The sequence below is a fragment of the Aythya marila genome (assembly GCF_965140915.1).
Source record: "Aythya marila genome assembly, chromosome: 1".
Classification (NCBI taxonomy): domain Eukaryota; kingdom Metazoa; phylum Chordata; class Aves; order Anseriformes; family Anatidae; genus Aythya; species Aythya marila.
Genome location: NC_139042.1, coordinates 8,853,530 through 8,877,628, shown reverse-complemented (window position 1 = coordinate 8,877,628; position 24,099 = coordinate 8,853,530). Strand labels below are relative to the sequence as shown.

Genomic DNA, 24,099 nt, shown 5'->3' with positions numbered 1-24,099 from the left:
TTAGAAAATTACTCACAAGTGGATGAAAAACAACCACCCAAAAATCTTTGGTTAATGAACACTCAAGCTCTTCTCAGTGGTGCCCAGTGACAGGACAAGAGGCAATGGATGTAGACAAGAACACAAGACTTAAGGAAGCATTTCTGTTCTGTGGGGGTGATAACTGGCATGGGTTATCCAGAGAGGTTGTGGAGTCTCCTCCCATGGGCTTTTGAAGTCCTGGGCCACATGCTCTGGGTATACCTGCCTGAGCAGGGCAAGTTCGACCAGATAGCCTTCAGAGAGCCCTTCCAACCTCAATCATTCTGTGATTCTTTTAAATGATGTTGCTGACATGATTCCCTGTATTAACCACAATGTAGTGAGGTATATGCCTTGAGTATCATGCATTGGTTTCTGTTTGCACATTGACATTTATGAAATTTTGAATTTTACTAATTTTTTCAAAAAGAGGGATAAATCACAGGTTGTGGTACTGTAACCCCATCTATACTTTTGTTCAGTAAATGTTTTTTTTCTACTGGTACTTACATGGTGTGAAAACTGAGAACTCGGGTCATGGTTTTGGATAAGCAAACATATCATGAAAAGGAGTTATCTTTAAAATAAAATTAAAAGATAAAAAATCTCTCTCTCTCTCAAAAAAAAAAAAAAGAAAAAAAAAGAAAAAGAAAAAAAAGAAAAAGAAAAAGAAAAAGAAAAAGAAAAAGAAAAAGAAAAAGAAAAAGAAAAAGAAAAAGAAAAAGAAAAAGAAAAAGAAAAAGAAAAAGAAAAAGAAAAAGAAAAAGAAAAAAAGAAATCAAATTAGCAACAAGGGCAGCAGGAAAGTATATTCGTGTTGCTAAACCAAATGTTGATTCTTGTCTCAGGTGATCCGTAAAGGAGAAGTCAGTTGCTGTTGGACCTGCACCCCTTGTAAAGAGAATGAATACGTCTCTGATGAATACACATGCAAGGCCTGCCAGCTCGGCTCCTGGCCCAACGATGAACTTACAGGTAAATAGGTTATGGATGTGTTTATGTTGTCAATTAAAATGTTCATCTGTTAAGATGAAGAAACAAAAGCCATATGTAAGTGAATATCAGGACTGTTTCAATCAGATTGAGCTGAGGGATAAAACTGAAATTTGAACTAAGACTGGTATTTGTCATCTTGCCTTGAGATCCAGGAGCCTCATTAAATTGAGCTGCTCTCTAAAGGCATGAATTACTGGAGCTAGAAATAAAAAAATCTAATCCTGGTTTTGAATTCAAAGCTGTCCTAACACCAAATAGGTGATGTAGATCACAAGCTTCATCAAACAGGTAGAAAAAATGAGTTATCATTGGAAAAGTTATTAAGGGAGATGAGATTTTAGATGGTTTTATTTTCTTCCCAAGCAGGCACAAAGGAGTTGTGATATATCTCCTTTTTACTCTGAACTAGTAGTTGCAATTACTGCTTCTGTCAGTAGGAGTGCTCCAAACAGACAGTGCAGACTACACAGAAAGCTCAGGTTCACATTCTAGCTAGGCCATCCATCAGAATCCAAAATTCAACATTGCAGGGACCAGGCCTGGTCAAGCCTGGTTAATTTATGAAGGTCAACTATTGCAAACAGTCAACTCTTCAAACACCAGGACTCTTGTCTGACATGTGGCAGATCCCAGATCACATCTTTGTTTCAATGAGCACCTGAATTTTTGCCCAAAGTAGATCAACTAGATCAGCAGCTGCTAACTAGGTAAGGAGGGAAAGCTCTAAGTGCTTAATCTGATCAGCAGAGAGTCCAGTTCTGAAACATGGGTGATGGGAACTGCCCACTGACTCAGAGAATTTGGGGTAATTAGCCTGTATGAACTGTGCATAAGACAAAGCAAAGAGAACAGCCACCAGGGTAGCCTTGGGGTTCAATGCTTTCTGCTGGTTACCTGGGGCACACAGGTCTTGGCCTCAGCCAAGGCATTAGTCTGGGCTTGTGGGAGGATTTACCTTTTGAAGGTAAATTTTGCCCTCAGGATGCAAGAGCAGGAGAAGGTGGCACTTTGAAAGGCCCTGTGGGATGAATCAACAATTTTCTACCTAGCTCTGGTTATTTTAAAGGAAAGTAGATATCTTTAGTCAAGCCAACTGCTTCGTATAATACATGTGCTGCTACATTTTGCAAACCATTCATCTGGCTTTAGACATGCATTTTATGTGTTGTCCTACGGGGACCAAAGCTGACACGCACACATAACCTCTTGGACATCAGTGCCAAGCAATGCTCCTCAGCAGATCTAGCCCTTGCTCTTCAGCCAGGAACAAATTCAGCAGACAGTATTTGGACACCGAACCCTGTTAAGCTTCCACGAGTACTGCTGTATGCATTCCTGGTAACAGGACACCCACCATCATAGCTTCATGGCTCTGTAGTTCCCATCTAAATTACTGTTCACATGATGGCTGGATCTGGTCTTATTTAGCCTTGTATCAAAAACAGATTTTAAAAATTCTATTCCCTGTTTATCCATATAATATATTGAGCTGTATATTTTTATGATCATATTTATAGCCCCAACTTTTTCAGCTTGTAAAGAAACTGCCTCTCAGTCTAACCTTGTTTGCAGCATAAAATTTAGTAACACATGTGAATTAAAAGTGAGGAGAAGGAAGTGTACTTTGTATTCTAATTAGGAAAAAAATATATATATTAAAAAAATAAAAATGTTATTTTTACAAAGCATGCACCAGTCTCTTTGAAATATCCCTACATCTGATACTGCAGCAGTCCATGCCTCTTTGCTGCCAAGTAAAGCCATATCTTAGGTTAGGTTAACTCCACAAGGCTACACATAAAAACTCATTAGAGTAAGTCTTCCTTGCACTGTCACTTTCATATAAGAGTCCTGGTTTTGCATCTCCAGTAAATATATCATCCATGCAACTGAAAAGGCTTTCAATGTGGAGCAGCACCTCACTGTCTGCCAGAGATCTAAACTTGGATAAAAACATTTTTGGAATCCTTTCTTGGCTCACACAACAAAACATTACTTCATCTTTCTTGTGCTCAATGACCAGCATCACTTTTGTGCCACAAACATCAATATATAAAGCAGGTAACGGCTAGGATGTTGCACACAGAAAGAAACAAGGTTTAGTGTTGTTTTTTTCAGCCACCTGTGGAATATCAGATGCAGGAGGGGAGAAGACAGAAGGGATGCAATATGTGTAGGAAAACAAAGTTGTTCTCAGAACAGAAAAAGAGCTGTGAGATCTCAAGTACAATAAGGCTTAGCAAGTCCAAAGGGAAAGACAAGTGGAAGGAAGAGTTTCTCTTGATTAAATCAGTTACTGGAAAATATGTCCATCTAGAAAAGAAGCTGAGGCTAGAAAGACAATGTTTAGCTGCCAATATTTTATTTCCTCTTAAATGTTTGTCTCATCGCTTGTGCACAAAATGTTCCCCAGGGCACAGGCTCTTCCTTGAACACAGACTTAATTCTCTTCCTTTTCTCCCCAGTCTACGTATACCATCTCAAAATGAACTCCAAGTCCATTTCTTCCTCCTGCCTTAGTGTCAAGATGTATTTTTCAATCTACTGTAGCTCCCTTTCTTCCTCATGCATTGTGTTAAAAACACCCATACCTGACAGCACTACTTCACACAGGAGTCAACTCGGGTGGCTGAGCCATATTCAATTATAGCAGTAGAAACTCATGGTTTGACGTCCAGAATTATATGCTCACTTCTCCACTCTTCCTCATGGTGTTACTTTCACAGCAGAAGGAAAAGAAATGAATGCTAGGTGTATTTAGATGTAAATTAATTGATTTTCTTAACATCTCTGATCCAAATCTCAATGCAATGAATTTTTCAGTAGACTGATGAGGACAGCTTTTTGGTTCTCCAAGAAAAACAGCTTACTTTGAGGACATGACCTTCTGCATTCAGAAGGAGTACCTTGGGAAGACCAGACAGGCAAACCAGCAGTCCATAGCTTTGTCAGTGGCTGTAGGAACACCTTGCTCCAGTTATCTCTAGTGATTGTTTTAATGACAATTTTAAGGGGAATTTGGGAGTGGAGGGGAGAGACAATTATTCCCTCTTTCTGTGATTCAGGGACAACACTCAACAATAACAGAAACAGTTTTGTCTAGTAACCTCAGGGATAACAAAGAAAGCAGATGATATTAATTAAGTGACATTTGGATTATCTACAGGCTATATTGCCATTTTCCTCACTCCTTGTGTACTCCAAATATGACGGTTATTTGATTTTCTTAATTAGATTCAAATGAACATAGGAGCTGAAGTATTTAACAGTTCCTGAAAAGTTTTCTTTGACGTTCATGGATAAGGCTATAGTCACAAAAATTATTGTGTTAAATTATTGTATTAGATGTTAAATTACAGTCACAAATATATATTTTGCTATAGTCACTAAAGATTTTTTCACCTGACAAGATGCAATATGCCCACAACAGTAGCATTATTGATCTAAGCTTCTTATTTGAAAGTGCCAGGTGAGAACTGGAGCATCCAAACAATCCCTGAACAGAAAGGACTGAAAAAATGACACCACCTCTAAGTGACACAGTCATTTCAGTGGGCTCTGAACACACTGGTTCTGTATCCTGTTCACAGCATGCTCTTTCCCAAGCCTAGGCTTGCACTGGTCTACACTGAGAAATGCAACGGAATGGCTCCCTCCAAGCATTGCGTGTGCTGTTAGTGAGATCAGCAGAAAACAAGTAGCTCCTTGAGCTCCAGGAGCCCTGGTGCACACTGCCCATGGGGCTAAGGGCAGGGGCAATATTCACATTGAAATATGGCACATCCTTGCAGGGGTTGGCTGCTTCTTCCTGCAACCTGCCCATCTGGGCTGTGATGTGTGGGGGGGTCTGAAGCCTGGATGTCTCATAAGTTCAGAACCTGAATGAAAAATAACATTCATATCTGTGCCTGAAATATTTTCCTAAAGTAAATGCTGCTGTGAAGTGGCTTTCTTCTATCACAGCTTGTAATAAAGTTATAACCATTGGTAATTTCAGCAATTGTCTGACAGTTGTGAGCATAAGGCAGAACACAATTTAGCCTGTGCTGACATTGATTTTTCTGCTGAAACATTATTAAGGTCCTGTTTTTGATCATAATTATTAAGACTATAATTCAGATGGAGGGTAGAAGAGGGACACTATTTTTTGTCCGGATCATTTCAGCATTATAGATACTCTTCAGAAGAGTTAAAATCTAATTTTCATCCTGAGCTTCCATGTCCTGCCTTTCCTTTTACTTTTTATTCCAAATGAAATATAGCCATTTCAGTAATTCCTTCTCACATCAGCCTGTTGGGAAAAAGCAGATGAGGATGAGTTAAGTGTTCAGGTAGCAATATTATGACCAGGACCTCTGTCTGTCATTTTCTCACTTCCCTTGTCATTGGATTTGTGGACTTTTCTTCCCTCAGTTTCTTGTTTCACGTAAGATAAGGACTTTAGATTCTAATCTATTTAAATTCCAAGTATCTAGCATGAGCCACACAGCACTTCATGCCAATGTGAGCTGGTTCAAGAATGTTGAGCTCAATGAACAGCTCTTAGAGGTTCCTGGGCTGGATGAAGGGGGACTTGTCAAGAAAGCCAGAAGGATCCACTTGTAATTGTTCCTTACATTATGGAAAGTTTGCTGATCATGACATATTCTGAACAAAACATTTAAAACTCATGAAGACAGCATTTTTTGGGGGTGAGATTTAAATCAAAACATTAGAGCTAACATATGGATGTACCAAATTGTTGCAATTCATCAGTTGTCACTCTGCACATTTCTTATTAAGGAATCATTCCTCATGTGATAGCAGAGAAACTTTAACTATTCATGGCCTTGCCTTTTGCTACAATGCAGAGTTAAATCGTTATAGTTGACTTGCTTGAAAATAAACCTCCTGAGATGCAGAGGCCCCAGCTGTTGTAGTTTAGGATGTGACAAATCCCAGCTCCTACTCTGCTGAGGATGCAGAAGAGACATGCTCAGCTCTCAGCCACACCCATTGACCATGCAAACCCACCTTCATGGATAGTAAATGTGCCAACCTAGGACCTGCAGCAGGTCCTAGCCAACACATGGTCACCTCTATATGCTTTCCTGTTTTAGCAATTATGAGAGGTCCCACCAGAACAAGACGAATAGCTATTGATTATAATATTTCAAATTCCCAAAGCTAAAGCCACCACAAGTTAGTAATGAAATGTTAAAAATGTCCCCTCTCAGAATAGCATGGCATCAATATACCTTAATAATGTGTGCTAAGCCCTATGTGGAGAATCTCTTTCAACTAAAAAGTTGCTATGTTGTTTAGGTTTTAGCCTTGGTGTTTGAACTCCTAATATTCATGAAAGAATCTGTGGAAAGCAAAGAAAAACAAGTATTATGTTAAGGTGTTTAACTCACTGTCCAGGATGCCTTAATCCACTAAAACATACAAAACAGCAGAATTTGCTGCTCATTTTTCCTCTCCATGTGCAGAGTCAGTGAACTTTAGTTCATAATGCTGACTTAAGGGATTTCACTTAAGGAAAGGAAGTGAATTCCTTTCACTTTGCAGAATGTATCCTATTCACAAGCCTTAGTTTGTAATGCTTACCTTTAGAACTAGTTTAATTATATATTTTATATTGCCTACTACTAAAGTTATTTTCAAGATTTATTTATGGATGGTGAAGACACAGTAAAATCTTTTATGTGTCGAGGCTGTAATAACAAATTAAAATAATGTCAAATCCACAGAAAATGGGGACAATACCACAGTGCTTCACATCTGTGAACTCTTACCCCAGATGAACTAATTTTAAAGCAATATGAAAGATCATCTTCTTCTCTTGCTATTCACATGGATGAGTACCTTACTCCCACTGGCTATGTCTGGCTAGAGAAACATAGAGATAGTTTTATGCCAATTTTACTGGGGCTCTGGTCCCAGAAGCAGAACACTCCTGAGCACAAAGTACAACAGCTCTACACCTGCTCCAAATTGGACTGGCTCCTAACTGCCTTTCCAGAAGTGAAAGATTACCTTAGTACACTGCAGACCACAAGACAGGGCTGCTGGCTCTGTTCCACCTGGAGTTTATGAGCCAGCAAGGAGAGAAGACTTTGCAGGTGCTTGGAGATGTTGATGAAGTGTAAGAGCTGGGCTGTGGAGCAGAATCTTGTCTAAATGACCACTGAGTATACACTTATTTAGGAGATATCAATGAGCTCTTTTGTTAGTATTTTTCATCATTTGCCTTGGTATTATGTTGGTCATCAGCCCGATCTGAACAGTGACAATGCTGTTTTTCCATATGTCTTTTACTTAATCCAGTTGCCTCTTTCTGCAAAGTGCTGTTAGAAATGATTAACTGCAAAACTGTTATATGAAAACCACACCAATCTTTGTTTTATAAAGAATATCTAATTCTTAAATTTTAATTAAAGAATAAATCATTGCATAGTTTAACATGCCCCTTTTCCCCTTGCAAAATACACCAAGTGATGGAGGAAAAAAAAAAAATCATCTCTTTTCTCAGGTATTTTATTAAGAGAAGGTAAAAGGGTAATAAAACAAGGAAGGCATGAAATAGTCTGAAAACAGTGAGAAATGCTTGGCTATGTTTCACCTCTGTTGCAGTGTTAGAAACTGTGCAAAAGTCAGACTCTATATCATTGTCTGCTTGTAAAGGCCAGTTGTCAGGTAAAAATGTTTTCTCTTCAAATTTCCTGTCCAAGAATCTATAGTAACATTAGAAGCTAGTAACAAATTGTTTCTCCAAAACATTTATTAAATTTTGGTGAATCTGGAAATGGATTTAGAGGTCACATTCATAAAACTTGTGGAAGAACCCACATGAGGTATATCTTCACACACCAGAGTATGCTTTCTGGTATTCACCTTTCTCCCACTGGTATAAACTAATTTTAATGATGCCATTCCTGTGCTACATTAATCTTGATGAAGTCAGAATGAAATACCTTGTTGTCTCCCTCACTCTGTATAAGTAAACCCTTTAAAACCAAAAGGAGTCAAATAGATATTGTCAATGAATGCTCATGGGAGTGTTTCATGAAAATCTAAATGTCTTTGTTACATTAAGACATAGTGATAACTTTATTACAACAGAAAGCTTTTCACACCAAAGCAGTTAAAATACAAATGGAAAATTAATCTGCTTTCACTAAGAGCAAAATTTTGTTACTCTGAATTGACTGCAAAAGTATATCCTATAACTGCAGTAATGTCAAAGATTTAGTTACTCCAGTTCTTCTGATGTTTCTGCAGGAATGCAGAATTATTTGCCTTCTAATGTTGCCACAAAATCTATTGATTGTAACATTGTATTTTGGTTGCTTATATTTTTATAGTATTAATTGTATAGAAATATAGAATACAGAAATAATTAAATGACAGAAGATCTAATTGTAATATTAATATCATTTTCATTGAAAGATTTTAACATTAAGAATATCAGTTACAGCCTTGAAAATACTTTAAGCTCCACTGAAAATAAAAGGGAAGGACCAGACTTCTTTCATGTAGAAATTCTCCCCCAGAAATGATGCCTCCATTTATTCCTGATCATCAAGATATTGAGGTCCCAGACTCCGTGATTTATTTGGACTGGTTGATGTCCAGAGTACCCTCACTGCTGAGAATAGGCAGGTAAAGGCCCAGCACTCCTTCCCCATAGGGAAAAAGTCCCTTACCACCACCCACCCTGAGACAGGCTGACCCCTTTCTGTCTAACCCAGCCAACAGCAAGCAATCTGATTGTTTAAGTCCTAAATTGTGAAGTCATTTGTAATTTGCATACCTCAATTTACCTTCTTTTTTGTTTTGTTTTGTTTTGTTTTTGTTTTTGTTTTTGTTTTTGTTTTTGTTTTTTTCTGTAGGTTGTGACCTCATCCCAGTCCAGTATCTCAGATGGGGTGATCCCGAACCAATTGCAGCAGTTGTTTTTGCATGCCTGGGTCTGCTGGCCACCTTGTTTGTTACAGCTATATTCATAATGTACCGTGATACTCCAGTGGTCAAATCATCCAGCCGAGAACTTTGCTATATCATTCTAGCTGGCATCTGCTTGGGTTACTTGTGCACTTTCTGTCTCATCGCAAAGCCTCAACAGATTTACTGTTATCTTCAACGAATTGGCATAGGTCTCTCCCCAGCTATGAGTTATTCTGCTCTAGTAACTAAAACCAACCGCATTGCAAGAATCCTGGCTGGCAGCAAGAAGAAAATTTGTACAAAGAAACCTAGGTTCATGAGTGCCTGTGCCCAACTGGTTATTGCATTTATTTTGATATGTATACAATTAGGCATAATTATTGCCCTCTTTATAATGGAGCCACCTGATATAATGCATGATTACCCAAGCATCCGAGAGGTCTACCTGATTTGTAACACCACCAACTTGGGTGTTGTAACTCCCCTTGGATATAATGGATTATTAATTTTGAGTTGCACCTTTTATGCATTTAAGACAAGAAATGTCCCAGCTAATTTCAACGAAGCGAAGTATATTGCCTTTACAATGTATACCACCTGCATCATTTGGCTGGCTTTTGTGCCAATATATTTTGGAAGCAACTACAAGATAATCACCATGTGTTTCTCAGTGAGTCTGAGTGCCACGGTGGCCCTTGGCTGTATGTTTGTGCCCAAGGTCTATATCATCCTTGCTAAGCCTGAAAGGAATGTACGCAGCGCGTTCACCACATCGACTGTGGTCCGCATGCACGTAGGGGATGGAAAGTCATCTTCGGCTGCAAGCCGGTCAAGCAGCCTGGTGAACCTGTGGAAAAGAAGGGGATCATCTGGTGAAACCCTTAGGTAAAGTTTGCTACTGTGTGAGTGTGGGGAATTAACTATGTTCTTCTGAGAGTTAATTAATAATACAAATAGTGAAAAGACAAAGGGAGATATATTAATTCTGTTTGCCTCTGCACTGGGAGAAGAACAAGACCTCTCTCCCACATCTGTAAAAGATCCAAGGTCTGATTTAGTCAAAACGCTGTACAAAAGTTGGACACAGAGCAATGGGCAAACAATTACATTGATGGAAAAAAGGTTTGTATCAACCGTACACTTGTTGCAGGGAAGGAAACAAGATCTTAGGAGTTAAATATATATATATATATATATATATATATATATAACTAATTGTCTTGTCCTTAAGCACTCTTGCAATCTCTTCCACTTGAATGAATTGCATAGTACCATATATTTCCTCTAGTCACAACAGGACAACAATAGGGTTGCTGCTAATGCTGCACAATCAAGGTGGAGCAGTCAACACAAGTGGCATCGTGAGCTACTCTCAGGCATCTGAGGATTTGTTTCATATGACTCTTCTGCTATGCCTTTACTTTCCTATTCCCTTGATTTTCCTTCCTTCTACCATCTCTTCCTGACTTTTCTTTTTGTCTTTACCTATCTTCTCTTCTTTATCTATCTTGATACCTTTTTCTATACTCATTTTCCTAACTCCATCAAATTCAGAAGTTCACAGGCCCCACTTTTGCTACCCTTCCTGACATTAACCAGATACCCCCTTGATAGATATTTCTTTGTTTCTTCCAAAGAAATTATCGGAATTCAGTGGTCATGAAGACAGCTTGTATGTTCAGTATATATAAACTGCATTGAGTGAACACCAAAGAAAAAGGAGAATTCTTGAGTGCAAATATTGTGTAGCCTCATAGACACTGGAGCATAACCATCCTGGTGGTTCATTTTCATCTTTTGATTCCTTTCACTTTTGATATGGGTGGTACGGGGATGACTTGGGGTTATTTAATTGTTAACTTAAACTAGGAATTCGGCCTATATGAATTACAATGCAGGAAAACAGTCTTGTCATTCCTCAGCCATATATATCTTGCCTAGAAGTGACAGGTAGCTCTATTTCCTTCCTCAGAGAAATACACATGGATTTTAGGATTGATAATATGAATGTTTCCAGACATGCCATTGTTCACAACGGGACTTATCATGGAACAAGGACAATTTATACTTCAATTTTTTTGTGAACCACAGTTTAGACCCTAGACAGGATTTTAATATTAACACCCAGAGGGCAGATTATGCCAAATGATGATTTGTTTCTGTGAGAACATTACTCATGATTCTCTTTCAGTGACTTTTAATTGGTACAGAAATGATCTATTTTTTACAAGATATTTAATGCTTATGATCTGTAAACAGTGTTATCTTCCAGTTCATTTACAGGTGCAGATTAAGAAGTTGTTTCAAAATGATAAATTCTGTGCCAGTTTAAGTGATGGTTACAAAGGCTCTACAGCCTCTTTTTGTATACATGAATGACCTGAGAAATTCAGGCCAGAAGTCCTATAACCTAGCTGAAAGAGATATTCTTCATAATATATCCTCAACAGAAGGGCCTTCTTGCTCTTTGGGATCATTGTTATTTTCCCTCACTTTTGCTGCAGAGCTCGTTTGCCATCTCACAAGTTTTTTATCCTGGGCAAGATGAAGTTTTAGATGATGAGAAGTACTTAGAGTTGGGAAGGATTTGTTTGTCATCTATTAAGACCCAGTTTTAAATGATATTGCTCTAAAATCTTTGTTTTATTCTGATGAGTAAGGAATGTAACTTGCTATTAAATACCCTTAAAGATAACATATATTTTCTTCTTTTTGAGGACTCTGTTTCCATTTCTTTATATGCTTCAATGTGTACATAATACCTGTAGTAGAGAGTTCTTAGTAAAACATAATAGATTGTAATTGGTAGTGATTTCTTTTTCATTAGCACCATCTTGGAAATAACTTCAGTCCTGAATAGCATTGAGTGTGTCAGATGTAGGTGTTTAAGAATGAAGAAGGACGAGGTTGATATATTGGCATATATACCTAGATATAAAAAACTAGAATGTTTCAGTTAAAACTTGGAGACAGGCTTTCATGCCATCAGCAATGCTCATCAACACTAGAAACTGCAACAAAGGAAACACTTCTAAATGTATGTGTCTGAATTCTCAGCTGGTTAAACTATGATGGTACCAATGAGTTTATCTGTGCTTAGCCATTATGTGCCTGAAGTATTTGTGAATCCAAGAGGAAAATGATTCCATCAATTATGAGAAATTCTTTAATCAATGCCTCTCTATTTACATAAAAGAAAATGAAACACAGTCCTGAAATATACTGAAAAAAAAATTAAATGCTGTTCAGGAATTCACCTATGTCTGATATTATCTCCAAGAAAGAACAGAAAGCTGCTTTCAGCTTCAATTCTGCTCACTGTAGAGCATGAGCAACCAGAGTCCAACCATTTTTCTAATGTTCAAACATTTTTATTTTTTTAAGTACACAAATTAATATCTTTCACAGTGTTATTCAGCATAGTGTTCAAAAGGTTGTCTGGATAGTTTTTCAGGTAAACACTGAAGTATTTAAAATCAAAGGAAATATGCAGTAGAGCTACATATTGTTTAAATAGCTTGAAGGGGATTTATTTAAAAGAGAGTGAGTCAGTGTTGAATTTTAAAGAAATATGCTATTTAAATCACCAGTGCAGAGAGGGGCCCCTATCATTAGCATTTTACTTCTTGACACTAATTTATAGCAGTGTAGTATTGCATCAAATCATTGTCAAACAGATAATGCCAAGGCTCCATTCAGAGTTCTTACATCAGCTGAGAGATGACAGATAACAAGACTGTTTTTGCCTAAATAAGCAATACATCTGTTACAGTCCTAAATGACTTTTTCCATGGGGTGCTCTTCAATTAAGAAACTCAGACAAATTGTGGCTTGGAATGTATCTTCACAAACGAAGTCTGTAAAGGGGCAGGGTAAAGTGTTCTTTACCCAGTGAAATGAAAACTATTTCATGTAGGCTATTATGAATCAGCAGTACTCAGCAAAATATATTTTACCATCATTTCAAATCAAGGCTACCACAGTGGACATTAGTAGAAACAACACCACAAAGAAGCATCCTGAACACCATGTAGCTGGAGCGAAAGCCACACAACCTGTACGGAGAAGCATCTGTACTTCCTGCTTCCAGTTATCAGTCAATTTCATGGGGACTAGGAAGACCATAAATAATTTGAGAAAAAAATCTTCTTACCTTATGGTCCCAGGAATTGTTATCACATATGCTACACAGCTCTTTTCTCTGAAATACAGGCTGGCTCATCCTCTCCTCAATTCAAGTAACTCCATATCCTGGTAAGATAAGGAGTGTGTTTCTCCTACAAGAGCTGATAATATTGTATTTCTAGCAAGAGCTACACACCAGAAAGTCTCACTTACATTAATTTGGCCTGGGACATAAAACAGATGTTTCAGTGCTCCTTTTACATTTCTAATATTTTTGCCCTAAATTGCACACATCAGTTTAACTGCTGTAGGTGTTTGTTTCTTTAACATGTTGTTAAATGACCCAAACCACAGAATTTTCATTTTCCAAGCTTATGCTGCCCCTTTAAACACACACACATCTCCCTCCACCTGCAAAAGGCAAGTTTTCTTTCCTTTAAGGTAGGTAATTGCCTGTTCTGAGAAACACAAAGAAGTGTTAAAAACACACATAAACACTGTGTCTCTTCCACACATGACATTATTTCCAGTCTTACCAATATTCTTTGCTGTGCCCTTCAAATTACTCCAAATTCTTCTCAGTGCAGCCCATGCCCATCCTCTTGAATTCTCCCACTGTTAGTTGTGGATGACACAGTGTTACCTGCTCTTAACTTCTTCTGCTGGAGGTCTCCAAAACACCTTCAAGAACTGCTTAGTCACTTGAGCATCAAATTCTGAACAGCTCCAGCCTGTAACATGTTAAGGGAAAGACAAGAGGATCCTGGAATCCTTCTGTAGATCAAGCCATGACCTGGACACAGAGAGTGAAACTATTTAGGCAGTGAAGCAGAAACCTCTGAAAGAAGAGGTTCAGAAAACACCACTGTAATCCCAAAATAATTCTCTCTGCTTGAAGATTAGAGCCTTAATTCACGTTCCTCCCCCTTTATTTATTTTTTATTTTTTGCAGTGGCATTGAGAGACAGAAGAAATGAATTAAGGTGCTGCAGGATTTTTTTTTTAATTGCCAGTTGACCGTTCTCCCTGTGACAGTGTTGTTGACAGTCAAATTTCTTCTATTATTTCTGACTATTAATTTAAGTAAAGGACTGAGCATTACTTCTGATCTGTTAACCAAGCAGATAGATATGATCATTCAAAAGAAAAGAATCACCAGACTGTCAGATAGCGTTAGCTGTATTCAAAATACGTTTCCTGTACTATGCATACTTCCTCTATCCAGATGTGAAAATCTCAGCTCCAGACAACAGAAAAGATGCACAGCTATTTCTGCAGCTTATCATACACACTTACCCCCATCAATCCACAGATCTCATTGAAATTAAAAATTAATAGCCCACTGTGGCAGTTTCTTTCCACATGGAATTACTAGTCCATGAGGTATTATTTCCTAAATAATTGAACAGAAATGTTAGTTGTCAAAGCAAATGAACTACACACTTACATGTATGTATATGTTAATGCCTTATCTTGCCCTGTAAAGAATTTTGTCACTCCACAGTGTGATTGCAGAACTGGGTGTTGTTCTTTTCATCTCTGCAGAAGCGATAGAACTGAAATCTTTCTTTTGGGAGTGGGGTCCCCTTGCTCTGGTAAGCCAGTATTCACCCTCAGGTGAACCACTATAAATTCTACACTCATATAAATCACTATTAATTTTGGTTTTCCTTATTCAAAGTAGACAAAGATATTCACAACTTCACCAAAGAAGTACATGTCATTTGGCGTTTTTTTTTTTTTTTTTTTTTTTTTTTTTTTTTTTTTTTTTTTTCTCAAACATTATTTTGGAACAGTGGCAGCAGTGTGAGGGTCCACTATGATACCTGCCTTGCACAGGTATCATTCAGCTTCCAAGGCGCACAAGCTGTTGACAGCCATTTCCTGTCTCCTATGGGGACAAAGTGATGATAAAGGTAGGTTTTCCCACTGAACTGGATTCAGCCTTGGACCACCAGTTGTTATAATTAGTATTTACACCAATATGTCCCAGACCATGCCATAATGAGGCATTTTGGGAACAGGTGTCTACCATTACATTATGCACTCTGTTTTCTGCAAGGAGCTACTATTATTTTTTCCCCATCTCTCTTCTATCTCTTCTCTCTCTTTTTGCCTCTTATGTCTGTCTATATCTGTTTTGTGACAATGCAAATGAGATGTTTTGATCCACAAAACAAGAAAATTGTGCTTGGATCCACCTAGAAGCTGCCATTTATGGTTTAAAAGTATTGCAGTTGAAGTACTACGTCATACATCAGAATGTCTTATCTCAGTATCAAAATATTGAAATGACCTTTTCAGAAGCCTGAATAAAAAATTCTCAAAACAAAACAAAATAAACAAACAAAAGCCACTAACAACAACAAAAGAACTGCTTTCTTTTCTACAGGAAAAATTTCAAACATTCAAAAAATTCTGAAACTTATAACAATTCATTTAAAACACTGAAAAAAAAAAAAAAAAAAGCTGAACTCAGGCTTGAACTTACTGGAGAACTAATCTTACCTGTTACAGAAAGTTCTGAAAGGTCTGACTATAACATTTTATTATTAAAATGTTTTTATTATTTTATTATTGATATTTTATATTATTATTAATAATAATTAAATAATATTGATATTATTGATATTCCATTTTATTATTGATATTCCAGCCAAATATTCTTGGAATAAACCTCTGACACTGTTATGTGCACTTTGCCAAGGGGCTCCAAGATACAGTCCATACAGTCTGCACGGCCTAGAAGTCAAATTTTGATTGGGAGTGTCACATCCATGAATAAGTAGATGGGTTGAAGCCCTGGCAACTGTCAAGCTGTAATCAAATGCTCTTATAATAAATAATATGTGTATACGTACCAGAATGAGGAATTCTGACATAAATATAAGAGACTCAAATTCCCCGTAACACAGGGGATAAGATAAACTTCCTGAGAGATAAAACAGAGTGGTTATCTGACTTGAAGCTTTCAGACCTGTAAAAAAGATAGGAAACCTACAAACCTGATTTAGCTGAGTAGGAAAAAAAAAGTGTGTGTATGTTTTGGGGGGGGGGGGGGCTGAAATTTTGTTGAAAGCTGAAGCTGTCTGGCATTTAGAACATGCATACTCATTGAGAAAGATACTGATCTTAAATTTCTGCCACCGCATGTTCTATGGAAACACATTTCTTAAAGTACAAATACCAATTTTGTCTTTTATATGCAACATGAACGATTTCTTTGACACGTTTTGAATGATGATAGAAAGAATGTTAGAGTTTTCCTCCAAACTTAGTTGAGAAACTTTTTACTTACCAGGCTTTGTCAGGGCATGCATTATGGGTTATGGGTTAAGGGCTGAGAAACTCTTGGTGATCAGAGTGGTCTTATGATGCACTAACGCTCCATCAGGTCCATTGCCTGGCAAAACAAGAAAAACACAATGCTCCTTATCCACACATTAATATATAACAAATATATAACTGGTTCTGCCTTTTCTGCAAGTAGTTGCACTGGTTTTCTCACAGAAGTATGTAAGCGAGTATAGAAGAGGTGGTAAGCTCCTAATATTGAGATCAAGACAGGCATATCACCTCCTATACAGAGCTGTATCAACAGCCTGTCAGCAATCCAGACAGGATGGATTGTTTTCCTCCTGAAGCCTGGTGGAACCATTCTGTCTTGAATAAAATATGCATTGATTAGAAAAGACAGTTATTTTCTAAGCTGGTGAAAAAAGCAGTGATTTTCAATGCCAAATGATGGCAGAGGAGAGATTCCAGACTGAGTCTAAAAGACCCGTACACTAAAATATACACTAAAAGAACGTTATGATTCTGGTTTTCTCTCAATGTTAAAAAAAAAAAAAAAAAGAAAAGAAAAAAAAAAGTATGTCAATGTTATTTGAAATCCTGAAGATTTATAGGATAAGCAAATAATTTCTTAATACATTAAATTATTTGAACTAACTCTTGTGTGTATGGTATGGAGTGTGTATGGAGTTGGGAGATCAATTTCATACATTATGTAATGTTATTAGAGAACAACAATTCACGTGAGTTGGAGGTCTGGCTCAAAGGGGATTGTTCTTATTTCTGAAATGAAATCTAACCATAACGATACTACAAAGTATTAGTTGGTCACTTCAGAGTCTTGCTAGAAGAGAATTTTGAGACATGCAGGAAAAAATCTTTGACTCTTTAGAGGAAGTTATTATTCATTTGACTGATTAGTCTGCATTTATTAATGAATCATTTCCCAAATGAATCATTCTGACATATTTTAATCTAATATGCTACAGAAACTTGGATGGTGAGATTACTGAATGGTTTAAGTCGTTCATTTTTTCCATATTCTCCTGGTGTCTTTTTGAACAAGCTTGATGCTGTGATTAATTAAACTTCAAATATTGTGAGATGATTAAAGAATATTTTATGAAACTCAGTGAGAGGAATTAGGTCTGAAATATTTTGATGAATTGTTGCTAAAACATTCCCTCTGTACAATGAATTGGTATTCTTGACTGCCCTGATTACAATGAATTTTAATGTGTGTGCAGTGCTAGTGTTGTTGTTTTGAATTTATACACAACTTAAATTTAATTAAAATATTGATTGATTTATATAAATTGTTTGGCTGCATTGACTGAGCACATTGAGTATTCAAGCTTAATATTTGTAGTTATTTATATTATTAGGACAGTGTCCTCATCATTTTGAATCAAATACCGTAGCTGAACTGTTCAAATTAAATTATAAACAATTCCCTGTCTACTCTTGCACAAATATGCTCTAGATGGCAAAATACAGTCTCGTTAGTACTACAAAAAAATAAAAAAAAAAAAAAAAAAAAAAAAATTCAGGAATAGTGAAGATGGGACCAGCAACTTGTTTTCTTAAGAGGAAGAGCTGAGGAGTTTTCTATTTTTTAACAGCAGTGCCTACACATTTTTCTTTGTGTTTCATCTTCCAACCTGTCTCCTGAAATTCTGGTGACAAATAAATGTCACTCTATTCCATATCAATATTATCTTTGTCACTCATGCTGAAGAATATGACAGACAAGCCATGCATATGGTCTCATGTCCATTTTGCAAGCAGGATGTAAATTCTGTTGCACACTACCATCTGGCCTGAACGCAGGTTTTTCTGTGAAAGGAACTTCTGGTTCTTTCCAGATCAAAATTTTGCATGAACTGTCAATTATTTAATCTGATAAGCAGAAGACTAAGACTTCTAGCCTAGGTCCAAACAAAACATATGTCAGTATGAAAATGCTTGTATGAATTATAAATATGGTATTTGTACTTGAATACTGGAATTTGGTATATAGAGGTAGAGGAGATGGAATATCAGCTGATTTAGAACTGTTTCTGATTACAGACATTTTCTAAAAACTGCAATTGAAATTCAAGCCAGGGGGTTGCTAAAATATATAAAAACACTACACTTCAGAATCCAGAAAAGATGCAAAACATTAGAAAACTAAATATAAATATATGAGTCAATATATGAAATACACAGGATAGCATAATGGATTGAATTGATAAAAAACATCAGAAAAGAGAAACACCTTTCTTGAAATGCAAGACCTTTGTTGTTTCTTAATAACAATGCCACAATAGTGCAGGTGAAAAATACTACTTGTACATAAAATTTTACATACATAACTGGGCCTGGAAAAGTGGACAGGTTTGTAACATTCAGCTGTCTGTCCAAGTACCAGGCATAACTGCACTGAAAAAAAATAAATCAGTAAAAGCAATGGAAACCAGAGACAATATTTCATCAATGCACTATTAAGCTTTCTGAATCCCCACTCCTCTCTTCTTTCCTCTCCTCTCCTCTATTAATTTCCCTTTTCAGGGATTTAAAAAGTCTTGCTTCAGTTTCATTCCAAAATAGAGAAAAACAGTTTTGGGGTTGAAATAATAAATATCACCTGTTTTTATTACTGTTAACTTATGGGGAAAAACATGATTCAGAAAGAGTATTAGTATAGTCTAATTAGTATTAGTATTAGTCTAGTATTAGTAATTAATCTATAGAGTATTAGTATTAGTCTAATACTTAAGTATTAGACACTTATACCATGCTCAGTATCTCAGACCAAAACCTGTAATCTTAATAATTAACAAGACCCTTAGGAATTAACAAGTGCAATGTTGAACTTATGTCCCCAGTACAGGATTAGCCCTTGCCCTACAGTCAGATTTGGCTCTACTTTCTCTGTCCTGTTAAATGTTCCCATGGAAATGTCACTTTTTCCACCCTTGCAAAGTACAATTTCATGGAGACATTGCTCCTACCTTGCAGTAGAAAAATCCTGTTGACCAAACCTACTCTTTTCCTCTGGGTCTAAACAGTGCCAAGTACACATTTGGTGTTCAATAAATACATTTCTGCATATCATTATGAGATTGCATTTGAAATATGAACTGATGATAGTTCTCCTCCTACACAAGAAATTAGATTTGCTTAGCACTACATTCAATATATATATATCCAGGATGCCAACACCTGTCTCTAAAGTGAAGACATAGCCTAAAGAGATCAAAAATAGTCCATATTCAAAGACTATGTAAAGCACTCATTAATACATGGACTCACACCTTCACTGAAAAAATAAAAAATATAAAAGTAGGGGGAAACATATCAAGAGATCTAAACATGGTTTCTAAAGCATTGCAATAGATGACTATTGGTATCACTGAGTATGTTGATTCCACCCTTACTTCCCATAATATCCATTAATTTTGGTCTACAAGATGAGTTTTGGTGGAAGGTGAAGGTGACAAGGAGAAGATGTAATGGTTCCTCAAATCTGAGCAGTCATACTTGTGTTTCCTTCTAATATGTTCACCGAGTATTGCCAAAGCTCAGGCAATACAGACATTGCTTCTCTTAGCGCAGGACTGAGTTTAATTCTCTCTCCTGACCCCTTCTAGAAAGTGCAGAGCACTGCTCTGTAAAACAGAGTAGGTTTCCAAAGTGTTTGGTGATAAAGCACTGCAGTGATTGAATTACTGGGAATTAATTCTCTACTTTCTTGTAACTGATACACTCACAAAACATATTGGGGTGCATCAGTGCATCATTAAAGATTTCTTCTGAGGACAACTCACCTCTGTGAAAATAAATAAATAAATAAAAAGATTAAAAACAACAAAATGAAACAACTTGCAACTCCATGCCCACAGATGAACAAACAAGCAAGCAAACATAAAAAATACAAAAAAAAAAAAAAAAAAGAGTCTAAGGCCAATGCAGAACTTTTCATAGACTTCAACAGAACTTAGCTGCATTTGCTCCTGAACTGTTTTTTGCACAGACACAAAGTCCTGTCTCTCTTCTAACCAATACACAGTCCTGGAACTAACCCTAAGAAAAGAAATCCATTCTCACAAACACAGCTCACACTGCAGTGTTTTATGCCTCCCCCATATGGCAGGTGAAATGCAAAATCATTCTAGTGTTAGCATTTGATATGGCAACTGGAAACAAATGTTTCAGGGTGTTTTTGTTTTTTTGTTTGTTTGTTTGTTTGTTTTTGGGGGGGTGGTTGTTTATCTTTTTTTCTTTTTTAGTCTCATACTCCTCATATTAAATAATTTAAAGTTATTTGTTTTAACAACCAAGAGGGGGACAAACTACATTGACATTTTTCTGATACAAGACATTCTGGGGCAAATTATGACCTTTATCTGTTCTGAATGCTGAAAACCCTTTTTATGCAGAACCTCTGGTATCTCTTTCCAGAGATGCACTTTCCACAGTAGGAAGGTTGATTAGAGCTTGGTCACTGCTTTCATAATTACATGAGTATTGAGCACTGATTGTCATGAAACACAGTTACTTCAGGGCAGTTTGTGACAACATATTTCTTCTGATGATTAATTTGCTCCAGTGAAGAGCAAAACTTGAGACATTCATAGCAATCTGTCTGAGAACAATCCTGCTGACTTGCACGGCAGTGAAATTTATGGTGGTGACTGGGGAATGGGGTATTTTTTTATCTGTTTCACAAGCATCTCAACCAGGGTTTTGTTTCAGAATGGATTACCATGGACTTACCTCTTCTTCCTTCTGTTGGCTACTTTTTTAGAATTCTGCTTATTGTGAGCATTTAGGTTCTCCAAATCCCTTTTCTTAGTCACACCTTTTCCTCCTTCTGTCTTTTTGAATACAAAGCATCTCTTTTGCTTAACAGGTCTGAATGTAACTGTGTTTTCTTCCTGCTCTTCCTAAACTCTACCTTCTTTGACATCTAAACTTCACACCATCTTTATCTCCTTTCTTTCCTATGAAGTTTTCACACATTCTTTTCTCTTTGTTCTTTCTCTCTTGTTACCTCAATTGAATTTGTATGATGCAGTTTGACTTCCTTTGTATTTTCAGTGAATTTTTCTACTCTCTAAGTCCGTCCGCTTTTTCCTCTGCTCTAGGAATCAACTTCCATTTATTATGTATGTGTCCTGCGTGAGCATCATACCTATTTGGGAGTACTGCACATACCGCCCTGTGGATTGACTTAAAACCCTTGATAGCCAGTCTGCAAAGCTCCTGTTGTTCCTTCTTTCAGTAAGGTTATAATTTGTAAATGAAAGGACTTCTCTGCACTGAGCACATCTCACTTTACTGTCTCCAGTTCACTCTCAGGTTCACTAAGCTTCTTCCTCAGTTATTTATACAATATACACTACCTCTGAGGATCTACTATAATTGCATCCAAAGTTAAGACTTTGTGTTCACTCAAGATATTTCTCTTTTTCAGGATTGTTGTCTTCAAGGTACTTTTTGTTATCTAGATCAGGTTAACGGACAAGGAATAAATAAACCATTTAGTCTGTCATGTTAGCAGTGTTAAACCAAATTGACTTCTTCCCACAGAATTTTGTTAAATACCCGTGATGAAGTTTATATCATGTGGGAATGAAATATCACAAACAACTTTTTGAGAAGTGATCTGCTGCACACTTTTTGCCTAAACTTTACTAAAGCATTTGACTAGATATTTCAACACATAGCACAGGAATTTGCACAATTAAGATGAAAATCACCACTGGGAAGAGAGCCATCATAAGATCTCTGCAATATTCATATCCCATTTAAGTGCTCAGAGAGTAAATGATGACCAGATCTTATCTTGGTATCTGATCCAGGGATTAATTAAATCCTCAAGTATTAAATTGTTTATCCAAGTACTATTTTTGTTTTTTATCCAAGTTTAAGGTATGGTATTTAAGGCTTTCATAGTACCGCACTGGGCTCTAACACTGGTATTGTTTTCACTTGACTTCATATCTATGTCTTAAAAGTCATCTAGCCTCCTTTTATTGCAAATGGAGAATTAAAGGCCCTTTCGTGACATAAACTGTGAGCCCACCCATATTTTAGCCAAGCAGTCAACCACAATGGTGTTTGCTTTGGCAAGCAGAGGAAGAAGACAAGTGTTACAGACGTGGAGTATCAGAGAAAGAGAATAAGTTAAAATTGAGAATGTGGCCATCAGTTGATTTCTCACTGCTCCTTAATTTGTGTTGTTTGGCTCAAACTACTGGCCTTTACATGCTGGTCTAACTCCAAAAAAATTGTTATAGACAAAAGGTTACTGTGCCATTTATTATGTAGAATTTTTTAGCTCTTCCAATATGCATATATTTGTATAAATGGTGAGCACCTCTCCTTCATAGCCCTGTTTGCTTTAGCACAGGTCTGGTGAGCTATTGTATCGCTCCCACAGCTGCTTTGCACTATATCTCACCACTGCCACAGTAACATTCATGTGCATGGCCCTTTGCACAGCAGCTGTCACAGAAAGCTGAGCACACAATCACTTCTTTCTGTTTGCTCCTGTTGTTGTCGTGATTTATTAGGTACAAAGGCAGGAGACTGGCCCCGCACAAGTCGGAAATAGAATGTTTCACCCCAAAAGGGAGTATGGGGAATGGTGGGAGAGCTACAATGACCAGGTAAGCCAAAAGCAAGTGGCCTTAGGTCAGTGTGATATGTCTGTGAACAAGAGGAACAGCCCTGGGACAATGACAGCCCAGATCCTCTCTGTAATTCCTGTGCATCCCATATAGTATGTCTAAAAAGAAAAAGAAAAAAAGTATCTAAAAGAAAACACATGGCCACTGCTGATTTCTGTGTTTCATCTGACTGCAAAAAACCTGCACCATGTTCATTTGAGTGATGCAAACCACGTGTCCTGTGTGATGTTGTCATAATATGGTGCTTTTGGGAGGAGAAACCACACCTGACCCAGTAGGACAGATAAAGAGAGACAGTATTCAAACATCAACAGCTCCAGTGCCCCTTTAAAATGGTGGCCCCATTACATATTAGGGACTATAATTTGTCTAATCATCAGTGCTCATAAAAAGAAAACAAGATTGATGAAAATGTTTTCAAAATGAAAATGTTGGTTCTTCCCAGTCAAAATGTCTTGTGGGAAAGTGCTAAGTAATACAGTGGTTCTAAGGAAAGGTTTCAAACACATTTTAAATAGAGCTCAGAACATATTTTTCAAAACTTTCTCCACTTAATCTAATTTAAATATTTATTTTTGGTTTAGACATATGTTGGATAACATTATACGTTAATGCTGTGACTTTAATGAATATTATGTACTACATTTTTAAGTGTTCCTGGGATGAACCATTTTAATATGGACATTTTTATGTTTTTGTAATGAATATTTTGCACAATTTAGTTCTATGAAATATTTGGAGGTTTCAACTGTCCATCTCATTTTGAGTCCAGTCAGATTTCTAAATGTTTGACTCTACCATAGGACAGAAAATCCATTTCTCCATACATCTCCATTAAAAAAAATGAATAAGCTACTTGTGTCACAGCTGGTTGTAAACCTAAATAAGGGTATCAAAAAGTGATACTCTTAATAAGCATTGTATCTCTATGTTGCATTCTACTACAAGTTAAAAACATTTGCTTTACTGTTTATTAAAAGATCTTTATTGACCCCTGCAAGGTTTTTGTAAATGCATCCATTGAGCACAGTTTGACCAAATTATACCTTTATTT

At 36.9% G+C, this 24,099-nt stretch overlaps 1 protein-coding gene across 3 annotated transcripts in view; it reads left to right on the top strand.

Annotated features, from left to right (window-relative positions):
* Window positions 1–24,099, top strand: part of GRM5 (glutamate metabotropic receptor 5) — a gene marked incomplete at both ends in the record, with an annotated part of 270,563 nt that overhangs the window by 235,819 nt on the left and 10,645 nt on the right. For 2 of the 3 annotated variants that reach the window (XM_082775942.1, XM_082775941.1), the window contains 3 exons: window positions 870–996; window positions 8,892–9,831; window positions 22,929–23,024. In XM_082775942.1, the coding sequence (XP_082632068.1) occupies window positions 870–996; window positions 8,892–9,831; window positions 22,929–23,024 (1,163 nt within the window). The remainder of the gene's footprint in view (window positions 1–869; window positions 997–8,891; window positions 9,832–22,928; window positions 23,025–24,099) is intronic. The other variant, XM_082775943.1, reaches the window with a different exon arrangement.